At 43.1% G+C, this 15,784-nt stretch overlaps 1 protein-coding gene across 3 annotated transcripts in view; it reads right to left on the reverse strand.

Moving 5' to 3' along the window:
* LOC135253628 (early endosome antigen 1-like) overlaps positions 1–15,784 on the reverse strand; it is a 125,915-nt gene that overhangs the window by 79,313 nt on the left and 30,818 nt on the right. For all 3 annotated transcript variants that reach the window (XM_064333172.1, XM_064333170.1, XM_064333171.1), the window contains 3 exons: positions 11,825–11,908; positions 11,306–11,452; positions 1,240–1,380 (listed from right to left, as the gene is read on the reverse strand). In XM_064333172.1, coding sequence (XP_064189242.1) covers positions 1,240–1,380; positions 11,306–11,452; positions 11,825–11,908 — 372 coding nt within the window. The remainder of the gene's footprint in view (positions 1–1,239; positions 1,381–11,305; positions 11,453–11,824; positions 11,909–15,784) is intronic.

Here is a 15,784-nt window from a genome sequence, read left to right on the forward strand (position 1 = left end):
CACTAGATGTTCAGTGCAAAGGCTGCTACGGCTATATATAGCCGTTGCATTATGGGAACATTATGTGATGGAACAAGAGACAAAAGCTCTACACGTGTATGCGCTTTGCCAGCGTCATGTCAATTAATTAATTAATCAAACAGACTGTCACTTTGAATTTCCAAAACACACAGGCACGCACTCGCGAGCACGCTCGGTGCATGTCAGGGGCCTGTTTCGACAGAGGCAGGTGACGTTCTCTACGGACACCTTTGTGCAAACATTAACATATGGGGCCCCTAAATGACTCTCATTATGTGGCGTGACAGCTTTGAATTATCAATTGGCAGAGATTTCAAACAAGGCAAACTGTTGCCAAAGCGAGACATCAGATAATGAAGACACGGCAAAAAACGGGATCCCGCAACAGACAATTAATTATGTAATTAGGTTAATGACTTCTTTACACAGGCTCTTTTTTTTTTTTTTTTTTTTGGCTGGAGATATGAATTAATTACAGCGGGTAATTAAATTAAGCAGGTTGTAATTTCGCAGCTGCACTCCTGCCCCCCTCCCCTCTCATGCTAATACGGCTCAGCTGCAGGTGGGGGAGGCCGGAGCGTCGCTCGTCTCCGACGTCTCCTCCGCAAGCCCGGCATTTCGGCGCGGAGCGAAAGATTTGCAGAGAGAGCGCGGACGCGCGAGCTAGCGGGCGCGACCGAGCTAGCGCGTTAGCGCGTTGGCGAGCGCTCCCCGTTTCCTTCCACTTTCGCCTCCGCTTCAAATGGCAAACGGCGGAGTTCAGAGCGAGCCTGGCCCGCTTTGCGCAGCTTGGCTCTGACGATGGCCCCCCGGCTCCACGTCAAGGGAACCCATAAGGATCGCGCATCGAACGTTTTTTTCCTTTTAATGAACAGAAAATGTTTTTATATCTAAAACAACTCTGGGAAATGGCTGAGCGTTTAATGAAAGAAACAGATGGTCATTTGGAGTCGATATAGCATGCTGGAAATCCATCAGCGGCCCCAGTCAGGAACGACCTTGTTCAACTTTCTTGACGATACCTCGTCTTCTCCAGTAAATTATGGATATTTGACATTGACATAAATTCTTTAAATCACATGTAAGAGCACGGACTTTGATTCCATTTCACAAAGAATTTCTTGCGTCGGTAGAGGAAACATTAGGACCTCTTTTGGAAAAGTCCGGCATGAAAGAATAAGCTGCACAATTTCCCCTGTTTAACGAGTTAAACTTTACCTCCTCTTTGGCAGAGACGTGCTTCTCTTTCAAGTTCTCCAGCTCCTCATTTATCTGTCTGGCTCTCAGCTCGCGCTCCCGCAGTTTATTTCCATACTCTTCGCATAGCTCGTTCTTCACCGCCGCCATTTTGGCTTCACTCTGGAAGACAGCGATATACACCCTTATTGACACTGTATATAAAACCCCTGTTTAGGAAAACACATGCATTATGTATGTGAAACGCAGAGCCATGCAGCGCCGGGTTTCACCCAATTTGCATAGCTCCGTTCGCCACAACCCTCAAATCAGTACGGGAGGTAGAAAAGCGGCTATGAGACCTGGCGGGTATAGGGAAACTGCGTACGCGAAAAGTGACAAATAGATAATTGCAAAGATACGCGTGCAGCACAAATTTCTATGTAATCTGTGTGTGTCCTCGCCATGTCTAATCCGGCAAACAAAAGCGTTTTCACTGCACTGTCATATAAAACCATGTGCCGTTATAAGACTGGAAAAAGCGACCACCGATTTACATTACATTTTACTAGCTGGAAAAATACCAGTAAGGACAGCATTTTATTTTTGTTAAATGAGAAACAGAGCCAGAGGAAAGACGCTTTCTGAAATAAGTGCAGTCCGGCAGTATGGGAGAATACGGCCCTTTCTGATGTGCACCCGGTCACCACATGAATTACACGCGCCGCTCACCTATTAAGCTACGGAAAGTCTGCATCACAGGCAGGGTTCACAGACATGCTAATGGCGGGGCGTGAAATTTGGGGGATGTGATGTCTCGGACGGGTCTTTTGAACTCGCCCACCCCCCCCCCCCCGTCCCCCCGGCCAGCGCTTCCTGTAACGTCCACACATCTGGATGCAGACGGGAGGACGGATTGAGTCGGCCGAGCCCTGTGGGGGTCTTTACCAAAGCCCCCCGCACTCCCCCACCTCACCCCCCTCCGGAAATTTCCGCCATGGCCGCACGACATCTGCAGTGATGCGCCGCTTAGCAGCGGTGCTGCTGAACGTGGGTGTGGTCTGAGGCTCGGGGGCCCCGCGGGGAGGACCCCGGCGACTGCGGCGCAGGCCGGGGGGTACAGGCCGCTGCGGAGGGCACTTCAGGATGTGCGCTCCGTCACCCCCCTGCTTAAAGCCGGGGAGGGGGGGGGACAGTGGAGAAACACAGCACTCCAGTCTCAATTGGGAGGGAATGAAAGAGATTAATGTGGGAGTGTGAGTGTAAGTGTGTGTGCATGTGGGGTAGTGCGTGTGTGTGTCTGTGTGTGTGTGTCTGAGTGTGTGTGTGTGTCTGTGCGTGCATGTGTCTGTGTGTGTGTATGTGTGCGCCTGTGTGGGAGTGTGTGTGTATGTGTGTGTGTGTGTATGCATACACGCACGGGGGTCTCTTGGCAGCAATGCAGTCAGTAAATCAAGTCAAAAACGGACCAGCATTTTCTCCCCTCCATCAATTTATCAGATGCAGATTGCCATCATCTCTCATATTCTTGAATGAGGATTCTGAGACAATTCTAACTGAACAGATGCTAAATCTTACATGTATACCATTTTTTTTTATCATCCTTGGAATTTTCATTCTTGCACATATACAACTAAATAATTTGATGACCTCCAAAATTATGAATCAATCTGTTGTGTATTCATCAGAGATTTTAAATATGAACATTTAAGAGTAGATGAAAATCCAGAAAGATTTTAGCATGAATCCTAGACACAATGTATTTCTTATTTAAACGATTATTTTCAGCTATGCAGTCACATCTTCCCTGGAATGTTTTGTTAATCAAGCTTCAATTTCAAATGACAAAATGCTGGCAATGGATAGGGTAGCTTGGAATGGTAATTTACTGCAGATATATCATTTTCTGAATAAAAATCTGCAGCCCATGATTAACTGAGGCTCTGCAGTAGATGGCATGCTGATTAATTTTACCCTCTTCAGCCAAAGCCAAGGTCTTCCACTCTTTCCCCCATTTTTTTGCTAAGGGTACAAATTAAATCAGTTCCTCTTTTTAATTCCAAAATAACCTCATGCCTTTCTTCCCTTGTCACACGTGCTCTTTAGAGATGGAAGCCATTTTGTACGGCTAGAATATTTTGAGGGTAAAATGGGAGGGGGCGGGTGAAAGAGTCCTCAGAAAAACGGCGCATGAATTCATCTACGCGCGGTTGTCAGTAATTTACCCGCTGACAGGATAACTTTTTAAGCACTGGACGACCGCGGTGTGGTGAAGAAATCCGGATTTCTCTCTTTTAAAAAAAAAAAATCACATTCTTGGCGGGCTATTCCTGTAACTTACGATTTCGACGGACGCGTAACCCCGCTAAACAAAGAGCCAAAGCAGGTGTCTGCGGAACGCGCTGCAATGATGAACCTGCCAGTAATTGGCGCCTTCGATTTGATATCTTGCACATCTCTCCGGGTATGCCTCTGTCAATACTTGTCCAAGTTATTCTACATCTGAGGAAAATAAACAAACTGGCTGCACGAAGCAGGGCAGCGCTGCTTAGCGCAAGCCATTACATTTGTTTACGGCCGTATCAATTGCGCGGTGTTATTTTAGGCGGGATGTACGCAACCTTATTAAAAGGACTAGGGGTTGGGGGCTGGGGGCTGGGGGGAGAGCCTCGGCTTCCACACTGATAACCCACCCCGCAGCATAACAATAGCGCTCGACTGCTTAGCGCGCGATAGGAGAGTCACGCACGCCGAGGTTCGTCTGACACACACAGCCTCGGTAAATTCCATATATTCATAAATATAGACACCCAAAGCGTCATTATTCAATGTCCTCACAGAAAATGAAAGTCCTTCTCCCCTCCCTCAAATTTTCATACCCCCTGCGAGTTGATTTATTTTCATACCCCGACAAAGAATTATTTTCCCCGGTGACATTGTGCTTATAACCTTTACATACACCGCAATCAGCAAACATGCTATCGCTGGTGTATTACACGTGCGGAAAATTGAATTTCTAAATGTACCTTTATTTGGAAAAATGACGGCAATAATAAGGAAGGGGAATAATAAAATATAATAAGCAAAATGTAGATCATTAAGCTGGCATTTGCTTGTTGATGCAAGCAGGGAATAATCAACATCTTAGTTTAATATTATTAGGAGGACATAAAAATCTCAGAACGATAAAATTACTCTATTTAGTTAATGAAAAACCGGAATGCAAGCATGGTTTATAAAATCCTCAGTGCTAAAAGTCAAGAGGACATTACTTCTGTGAAAATTACATATCCTCATGCAAAACTTGATCGTCTTTATTGATGGACAATGTCGTAAAGCCATCATTCTGTTTATAGACATTTAATTGAAGACAGCATAAAACGATAAACTAAGAAACATGCATGGTTGACTCCTCCAATTCAAACCATAAATCATACTGATGTTCAGACAAGTCGCCCAGACACAAATTCTGATGATAGATGACCCATTTAACTTTGATTTTTGAAAGCAATGAGCTCGCTAGCAATACCTCACACTGACTAATACCACATATGGTCATGCGAGAACTCGTGAAAAATCCATCTCTCCACAGTGCGGATGCTAAAATAATCTTGCAAATGATCATTATTAAAATGCAGCCTGCATGCCATATCCTACAAATATGCAGAGCTGCAACATTGTGCATTTGCATTGGGGGCAATAATGTTCAGATGATTTGTAGCAGTATAAAGCAGTCATCAAAAAGCTAATCTATCTACATGCCTGTCTAATGAGATTATATATTTTATTTTATATATAGACACACACACACACACACACAGACAGACATGCACACATATATATAAAGCTATAAACAGATGAATAGACAGATCTGTACATAAATCTGAATTAAATGGAGTACTAAGCACTGAACACTACAGGAAAACATGGACTAAAAGCACAATATGGTTTTTTTTTTATTTTATTTTACACGGGCAAACATTCAGATCAACCTCATTTAAAAGAAGCAAGTCGCTTTTATTTGAAACAACGTGCGGAAACCAATATCTGGAGGTAAACGACACGGTTGACAATTAAAAGAATTAAATGCCACTTGTAAGTTTCCCCCCACTAATTTCACGCCTGTCCTTTACGAGCAGACGCCATGCGCTCATTTGATACGGTGAATTATTTATTCCCGACATGCAAAAGCAGTTAGTGGAGATAGACAAAACTGACAATGCGTCTCTAAATGCAGGAGACTCCAGCTGGTGGTCCTCTCTGACTGTCTCTGTGCTGCAGAGGGCTGACAGGGGATTGGAGGCTCAGGCATTATAATGCAGGGCCAGAGGAGAGGAGAGGAGAGGGGCAGCTTCCCCTCGGGACCTGTTTAGCTACACACTGTAATGCCAGACTCTCGGTCTTGTTAGTAAGCAGTCTGTGTGGATTGGGGGGGGGGGGGGCTTCAAACACAGTAAACATTAAATTGGATTCATTAACAAAAAACACCATTTACAGGCTAACGGAAAACTTCCGGATCTCCGCTGTTCTTTTTTATTCTTGGTTTTGTTTTTGTTTTATTTTAGAGTTTGTACAAATATGCTGGGGTGGTCTCTGCAGGTTTTAACTGACTTTTTAATCAATGTTTTTGTATTTATTTATTTTTTTTTTTTAACCGAATGACTTTTTTTCATTTTTCTTTTTATTTATTTTGTATTCGGTAATGAAAATAACCTCACCCCGTCCGTCCGCCCGCACGCTCCGCGTTTAATTGTGGAGCGCGTGTGGCGTGACCCCGCCCGCCGGGTGACCCGCGGAAAATGAAAACGCGGCCGGCGCGCGCGCGAGGGCGGACGGCGGTAAAGGAAGAGGCGCCGGGGAGACGCGCGGGCGGAGAGGGCGGGCGGATGAGGAGGAGGAGGAGGAGGAAGAGAGACGAGGAGACGGAGAAGAAAAAAAAAAAATGGCGCCCCCCCCACCACTTCGGCATGTGAGGCGTCGTGCCGGCGTGGGGCTTCCTCCGACCGCGCCCGCGCCCCCTCCAGCTCCCGCTCGCTCGCGCCCGGCCGTAATAAATGAAAGAGCGGCGATATTTAGATGGATGAGCTGCGCGCCAGGAAGAGAAAACTACCAAACACGGACCTAAAGCGATCCCCTGTCTTCACATGCTTGATTTCATCCCTTAATTAGAGCCATTAATCAGCGGGCCTGAGATATGAGGCTTTGGCACAGGGGCCTCCGACGACGCGACACCTTGCCACCTGTCAAAATTACAGCTTTCAGTCCGCGCGCCATCCCTCAAACGGTTATTTTCTGCAAGCCTGGCTGCGTCCCGCGATTCGCCATTTACCGCGCGCCCCTTCCCCGCGCGGCGCAGACCCTCGACGCTCGCCCACGCCGACGGGGGAGAGGCCGAATGTCAGAGCGGGACATCGCTAATGGTCCTTAAATTCCAGATCAATTTAAATTAAAGGCCATTAGCGCGTTGTTATTGTGATTATTGTTGTTGTTTTTTTTTGTTATCATTTGGGTACACTGCCGCTTGTCCTTGCCCTTTCCTCCGAAAACAAGGACAAGACAAAAAAAAAAAAAAAAAGAAAGAAAGAAAGGATTCTCGCATCGAAGCCTGTGACGTTTAAAAACGTTGCTCATTTCCACAGAGGGGAAAAAAATATATAAAACATACATTTCTAATAAATGAACACCTAAACAATATTATTCTGCCTCCAGGACAGTAAACCATATTATCAATTTACTTAGATACACATTTATTCATTTCCACCGCCCTTATTAAATTTGGTCTGCAGAACAATAAAGCATGGTTTAACGCTACTGCAAGTACATCCTCGCCTGGCATTACGGTTCTGTATGATTAACTAATGTATTTATCATCTGATGCATTGGCTACAATCAACAATATTTGCATACCAATAATGATGAAAAGCACACAAGCCTTTCGGTTATATGACTGTAAGCGTGTGTAAGTATGCACATGTGAGAGCATGTGTGTGTGTGTTTGTTATAAGTTTTCTTATGGCTCTCCAAGCATCCTGAAGTGTGGAATATCAGAGTATACGCTTTGCCAGGCAATCGGTAATGCCATAATAATTATACTTAAAGACTCAATAGAGTAAAATAAAGATTGTGAGTACTTAAGAGTATGCAGTGAGATATGTTTTGGAAATTAAGAAAGGTCAAATGGGACATTGAAAGGCTTTTATGATGGAAGAAACACATTACAAAAACGGCAACTGGGCACAGATCCAGGAGGCCCCATCTCGTACGAGGTACATTCACTTTCAAGCCTGTAGCGTGATGAAATACGCAAGAGGGTCATTAGGATTTCACAACCATCCTCAACATGCACAGATGTTTTTTTCTGTAGCCACAATACAGAAAATCAGTTTGTGACCGAAGTTGTAATTGTTATCAGTAAATTGGCATATAGGATCAGTCCTCATCACACCCTCAAATGTGTATGTGTGCAATGTCCCTCAGAAGTAAGCAGATAAGCGATGGCTTCACCATGGCGTCCGCTGCCATGGTTTCACTGCCAGTGCGAGGCGTCGCCGTCACCGCTGATCTTGGCTGAAGCACTGGACTGCCTCTTTTTGCACGTGTGGAGCGTGTGCAGAGCGTGTCCAGACCGTACGCAGAGTGTGTCCGGAGCATGTACAAAGTGTCTGTGGAGCGTGTGCGAAGTGTGTCCGGACCGTGTGCGTAACGTGTGTGAAGCGTCCCCGGACCGTGTGCGGACCGTGTGCGGAGCGTGTCCGGACCATGTGCGAAGCCTGTCCCGGCTGTGCCCAGAAGAGCAACCTCAGACTAGCTGCCGCTCCGGCAAATGAGCATTTTGACCGAGGGGAAAACAAACAAAAAAAACAAAAACATCAAGATACAGGGATGAAAATGAGAGCTGATTTAGGCACAAGCGATTTAGCCTTTCTGTCATACAAAACAGCCTCTCCCTGTTTGCAAAAACTCTTCCCTGCACTGGTGTTTAACCTGAGAAATGAAAGCCTAAGGCTTCTCCTTTCTTCGCGATTTGGAATGGAGTTTTTGATACGCCGTACCATCTGTAAAAAAAAAAAAAAAAAAAAGAAATTGCCCGACGGTGACACCGGAGTCATCTGACCAACGAGCACTGGCATTTCAGCGCCTCGAACACAAAGGTCTGGAGCAGAATCGCTCGCTTTTAGTGCTGCTATTTGACTCAAAAATGTTCCATTTTCAACCTGCGGCGTTTCATCAGCCAGATCTCATGCATTTGCCGCCTTAACTAACTATTCGGCTGGCGATACATTGTGACTTTCTCATCTCTACAAAGGCGCCGCTCGCCATTAGAGAACACAAACATGCAGAGAGTCAGAGGTTACCCGTTGAAAGATCTGTAATATCTAGGTTCATTTAAAAGTCAAACAAATTAATCTCCACTGTCTGTCTGCCTCCGTAACTCAAGAGACTGTAAGAACCGCAATTGATTTGAACGGCAATGAATGCACCTGGATCGGCGATGTGACACAAATCCTTGTTCTGTGCTTTCAAACCCTGTCTGTTATGGGGGTCCTATTGCCGTATTTGACCTTGGACTCGCAGTTAAATTTCATTTTTGGCTGATTATGAATCACTTCCTCCTAAAAAAACAATCGCAGGCAGGAATTTGTTCAGTGAAAGTGAACAGCCGCTGCGGGTTTATGCCTATTCAGTCTTTCAACGTGAATGTTTCTTCTTTTCCTTTATTTTTCCAACTGGGTGAAAACGTGTTGATCAAACTACTACACAGCACATGTCACTAAAGTCAAACGTTCGCTTCAGAAATTCAATTTAATGCTTTTGTAAAACTTGATAAAACTATATTAATAACACGGTTTTGTATTGATTTCAGGACAGGTGAAAGGAAAAATCAAACAGAAGACGGGAATATTTTTACAAAAGATGCAGAGAATAATCAGAAAATTGAGGCCTCTTTTTCATACAGAAGTGAAATAGGTTGAAATATAAGGCAATCCATAAAGGACTGGCCCGGTGAATACATTCTCCCCCCTTCAATTTTATTTTTTCATCCATCTTGGAACCACAAAGCAGATTCAATTAGGTTTTCTGATTGGGGCACTGCCATTCTGACGGGTCATTCAAAGGTTAAATAATTCAGCGCTACAAACATGATTATGCTACTGTAGCATTTGATCAAACCCACTGTTTATCATACAAGCCATCTTAGTTTTGGATTTTCAAAATAATGACATTTTCGAGATTCCCCGCAGGTAATTGGTGGGGTATTTTACATCTCCGATTGCTTAACTACCGGCATTTTTACATTAAATACATTCACGAGGAGAAAATGTGGTTCGGCCACAGGGCCTACGTTACAGCTACTCGATGACGCTGAAAGCCAAGAACACACTAAATCACTTTTATATGCTCGAGGAATGGGCCACATAATGCAATTGCCTTTCTTCTTTTTCCGTGGACACGCTAACGACGACGACAGGAAGACGTGAAACGCAGCATTCATAAATATTATGGCTCTCGTGTCGAGCTTGCTGTTCGTACTGCGACGTCCCTACATACAGCACGGCATATTTACTTTGGTTCAGTACGGAAGCACGTTCAGTCAAGCCATTTGGCGGGAACACGGGCTCTGTGTGGTGAGAGAAGGAGCGCATATAAAGGAAGTCCCTGGTGGTGCCACATTGGAAATGCAGAGATACCGCCGCACAAAGACCACAGCAGTCAAAGCGAGCGGTGCAGCGGCAACAGGTACTGCTAACACCACACATTTCTCTCAAGAATTGCTGAAAGTAGAATCAATGACCAAGGCTGGATTTTTAAAATCACTGTCCCATGTATGACACGTCTAAGTGTGGCTGAAGGGTCCACAATTAAGCAAGGCTCCTGAAAAAACGTACTAATACATAATACTTACATACTGCTACGACAATACTTCATAATTATCCTAATTTGTTAGACTCATTCTAAAGCTAATTTGTTGCCAAAAGCTGCACCACATCCATTGTTAAAATGCTAATGAGAATGGATGCTTACACTTGCAATTTTGCAAGTATCATTCGCAATGGAATAAATAAAAAATCACTGCACAATTGGACTGTCATTGACTTCAGTTTACACCTGTCATAAGCATTCGCACATGTGCGTGCTTTTGTTTGTGTAAAATATATCATAAGCCAACATTAACTGAACAATTCTCAATAATACAGTCACCAGGCGCCATGCAAATGTTGGCCGGTATATGTTAATCATTCCCTCCATTTTTGTCTCTGCTGCTTCAGGTTCAAGGATCCATACTTCTCGAGATGATTGGTGTGGCACTCCAGTGATGGCGACGGATTTTTGAACAACAAGGGATGGGTACGACCTTGAATAATGTATGAAAGAGTTTAATACCAAGAGTGATGCTTGTCAATCACCTTCCTTTCAATCGAGAAGACGGCACAGACCATTTCCATTTCAATTATCGGTTATTCAAAGTTTGAGACTCGGCTCGAGTGTCGAGGAGAACCAGTCAATCTGCGTATTTGGCGGGGAGTTCCCATGCCGCGCCTTAATTAATGGCGTGAATACAAATACACGGGAAACCTCCAACGCTTCACGGTCATTCCACCTATGGATTCAATATCTGTATTTACATGCCAACATCGCTGAGCAAACAAGCTCATTTAAAAGTTCATATGCTAATGTGTGACATTTAAACCAAACTTTACACGAGGAAAAGGACACGCGACAATAGATTTTGATTCCTTTCGTGTCCCTGAACTTACGCATCTTCAATATTTATAACTTTAAAATCATGACACCTTAGGAGGAAAAAAAAAAACAAGACGCTTTGATATCGAATCTATAATTTTACAGGAGGAAGAAAAAAAAACAAAAACAAAATGAAGGCACAGTGAAACTTGGGATCGGGGGAGGCGGGGGGGGGGGGGTACAGACATCAATGGCAGAATTAAGAGGAAACCGGTGTGCTTTTATACAGTGCAACCCGAGATCCCCGCCGTGCTTTCCAACACGTCAATAAGTCGTTCTGAAATGATTAGGCAGCGGGCGGATTAGGGTAATTTGTGGAGTAAGCGCACGGTCGAGGGCAGTAAACGGCGGTTGGGCGCAGTACCTGACATGCGGCCTGTGCGTGCAAGCTACGCGACTCCAGCTGCTGGGCCTGCAGCTGCTCCGCCAGAGAGGCCAGCCGCGTCGCCTCCTCCTCCTTGTGCTGCAGCGCCTTTTCCACTTTGGCCACCCTCTGCTCCTGCTCCTGCCACTAAAACACGAGGGGGGGTTATGGTTAGGGTTAGGGCAAGGGTTGGGGGGGGGATAGACAGGAAGCAATGGGAAACGTGAAATAAACTGTAAAAATCTGGGGCCCCTACTCTCATCGCCGGAAGGAACTGAGATACCGATTCCGCTAACGTCCTTCAGCACCTACGCACTCAGCTCAAAAAGGCGTGGATCCCTGGCCATGTTCATATACGGCCATGCGCTTTATTTGACTTCAAGTCCTGAGTTGAGAATCAGTTGGCTGAGAATAAGTGAGTCCTTTTTGTTCAAACCCTGGGACAAATTTGCTTGAGCGTCGCTAAAAACGCGTTTTCGCGGCAAAGAGACGGGAAAGTCGCCGCCGTTAATTTCGTACCTCCGCGAGGAGTCCGTCTTCCTTCCGTTTCACGGACACCAATTCCGTCTGCTGCCTCTGCAGACGCTCTCTGCTCTTCTGGAGCTGCAAGTTTATACACAAAAGAAAACCACAATGTCAACCAATTGGACCTCACTTAAGCAACCTTGATGATCGATTGGCGAGGCAGAGGGTGAGCAGGACCCTATTTCTGCAGTACGGTGTTCAAACTGCTCATTCATTAAAAGATGCTCTTTCTTATTGATTTTGGCTTAAGTAATGAGAAAGCTTATCCAAAAATCTTTAGCATTTGGGCTCAAGTTAAGGAAATCGATGCAACCATTTCCCATTTGAACAGCATATGTGAATTTTATGTACAAAAGACAAGACAAATCCAAAATCGGATAAATCAATAGCGCTTGTCGATACAACATAAAGCTGACAAATGGCATTTTTTAAGCAATTAAAGTGAGCTGTAAACATGCGAAAGCTAATCAATTCAGATGTATTTCTATTATCAGTATTTAAACACTGATTTAAAATATGCTAGATCCATAAGTTGACACTAAATGGCCTAGGGCTGGGTGTTTCAATAAAGCGCACTTATTTATATATTTTTATATCATACAGCAAAATATCTTTATGAAACAAATAACATAATGCATGTCCTCTTCTGCTCTAATTCAAGTTAGGGTGCCTCCAAAGCAGAGCTTGCTATTTCTCAACCTTAATTAAACTCCAACCGTGCAATACTTTAATAATTCAAACTAAAGGGGAAGTTTGGGGGATAGTTTGGAGCAAAGACCTTCATCCAGACACGACAGTTTCCAAAGCTTTTTTTTTGTGCCTCTTTAGCAGACTCTTTAATCCGGTTCAACTTCAGACTGTGCACAATCTGACCCTGAACAACACGCAAACCTTTTAAGGAATATTCACACAGTAAACCTTAATGTTTCCATTAATGGCAATGCAATCGTTAATGCTAAAGGTCTGCACATGCAAACAAGATTATTAATGAATATGTAACAAACTGTATATGATATTGATTTCATTTTTTTTCCCTCTCACGCTCACGCAAACAGTAGAGGAACCTGATATCAATATTCCAAGAGTCTGCGTTTACATCATGAACTGTTGAATAAAAAACAAATGAATAAATACAGATTTTAAAACACTGGGAGGGAGGGGTGAGAAAGAAAAGTGATTCCATAACAGTCGGGCAGGCATAGCTTTAAGGAAATGACATCCAAATATAGTAGCACCAAACCCCATCTGGGCTTCCTTTGGCTGATACTGCTACGTCAAAGGTGAGTTTTGTGTTAACAAAGCTAAACTACAGACAACATTTCCCAAAGGTAATTGCTCGCTCATTAATATTCATAAGAACCTGTTTCTTGCATCAGCGGGTTGTTTTGTCTCTGATGTACTGAGCCATGTAACTGCAGTGGAATTCTCACCATCTACATATGCAATGAGCACAGGAAGAGATACGCAAAAACAGCGAGGTGAAAAATCAGCCCACATATTAAAATGCTGTGGATGGTTAGCAACATTCCTCAAAAATATATTCTGTTTGTGTTTGTCTTCCTTATGCTTTTTCTCTTCTTGAGGCCTAGCTATGTTACCGTTTTACAGAGGTAGTTTAATCACGCGTAAGAAATTACTAGCTTCTCTGTTCGTGAAGCATGACATTTCAATTGTGCAGCCAATAAAAGTATTACATGAAGAGGTCTGAAATGATTTACTATCTGGAAAGCCTGAAGACCAAGGTTACCATGGTGAGCTACCTTTTCCATGCATACAAGGTCAAGTGAGATTGACCTAGTAATGCACAGACCTCAGTCTTATCACATAATAATATGTTCTTCACACAATAGAATGTTGCTTCTCTGTATTCAATTTAATGTTTGCGAAAGCATTTTAAAATAAATACTTTTATTGAAGACATATTTTTATTGAACATAGATTAGAGATAATGCATGACTCTAACTAAATTAAAAATAAATTTAAATAATGAATATATCCAGGGTGAATTAACAGTAAATTATGTTTCTGGATTATTATTTTTATACAGCAAGACCCAGTTATAAAACTGGTAATTTACTTAAGCAATCTAATTGAAGCGGCCTACACAAAATCACAATGCCAATAGCGCACCTAGAATTAGAGCCTTCCAGTTAAAAGCTCATATCGCCTAAACAGCAAACCATCACACACTGCTACTGAAAATGCAGCAGAACCACTACTGTTACATGTTATTGTTAATGACACTTTGTGCCTTTATAAATGTCTCTCAAATAACAACTGCTGAAAGAAAATGAAACTATTTTGCTTATGAACCGGTTAGGTTTAGAGTCATAATCATAAATTATTATGACGAAAATGCAGGAACAGAGGCCAGTTGTCATATATAAGAACGTGAATGGCATGACACGGCTTTTGAAATATTCATTGTGGAGAGTACAGTTTATGAAAATATTCACCATCTCAAAAACCATAATATTTACTCTACATAAATACGTTTGAATGATAAGGAAGGAAATATGCACAGCTGAGTAACATCAAAGCTCATTTTTCAAGTAACAACATGGACATCACCAGAATTAAAATTAAAGGTTACATCGACATATTCCATTATCCCAAGACAAAACGAGAATTTTTTTCTCTCTCTGTCTGTGTCCGCATATATGTGTTGAGTGGGTCTGATTCAATTTCTCAATCGTTGCTATACCCAAAACACTGGAAAAGTTTTTTTTTGGACCTAAATCTGAATTTCAAGTCCAAATTAGCATTAGAGATTGATTTAGCGTGGCTGAGGACGAAGCTTCTCTCGGGTGGCTGATGTTAACCGTACCTCAGGCAGAACTAGCCGAGTAATGATCCGCGGACGCGGGTCGAAGGAGAAACTGTCCGAGCCTCGATGAGAGGAGCTCAATGACGAGAAAAAAAAAATCCGGACACTTTGACTGGAGAAGAGGAAACTGTCTGGAGATGTCTTGCCTGACCGTGATTGGGGGAAATTTGACTGCTGGAACCAGAAAAATCTAATGGCATGTCAATAATCCCATTCACGGGAGCAGCAGGTACATTTCAGCTAAAACTGTCCAAAAGCTGAAAAAGTCCATCCAATTCGGCAAAGATAAATCATAATGAGAAGAATACTGAAAATGAGTTTATGAAAAATGGTAAGAATCCAGAAGAGTTCCATTTTATCGAGTTAAAACTGACCTGCTAATTCTCTTTCTCTGTCTTAAGAGCATAGGCGGTCAAGTGTGTTTTCTGATGTGCGCTAAATGCAGTCCGGATTGCAATGACTGCTTTAAATACAAAAATGCAACCTTGAAAAGAGTCTATGACCAGGAAATTCTGAAAATGTAACTCTCGATGCCACTTTAAACTTACTAAAAGGCCTTATTAAAGTAAAATAATAGTTTACACTAGAAGACAAGGACACCAACGGTGAATCAGCAAATATATTCTATTACTTTTCCTCTTTTCGTATTAGCCAGTGCCGGAGTGGATTTCAAAAACTGAGGTTAGGAAACCAAGCAAAGCTCAAAAGGGCAGCATGCCCATTATCTTAGGTAATGGACGCACTTTATGCAAAGCAGACTCTGGTAAGGACATAACTCTTCAAATAGGATCAAGGCCTGCAAACTCTTCAAGATTTAACCAAAGTAACACAATGGCAAGCAAACACATAGTGCTCTAATCATATGGAAAACAACTTTGGAGAAACCACTGATTAAATCAGTATCTAAGTACACATCCCACAGGAATGGCAACTACTTCGCTAAATGTTCTCTGCTAACCTTATTTTAACCTTAAGAGTTGGTTCTGTACATTAAACCAGCCATTAGGTTATCCTATTTTCATGCTGGGTGTAACACCTTGGAAAATTGCACATCAGGGTCCAACCATTACATCAGAAGATCATTTTAAATCGGTCTCATCAGCATTAGCACGTTGTGTTTCAAAAAT

This window comes from Anguilla rostrata, chromosome 4 (genome assembly GCF_018555375.3).
Source record: "Anguilla rostrata isolate EN2019 chromosome 4, ASM1855537v3, whole genome shotgun sequence".
Classification (NCBI taxonomy): Eukaryota; Metazoa; Chordata; class Actinopteri; order Anguilliformes; family Anguillidae; genus Anguilla; species Anguilla rostrata.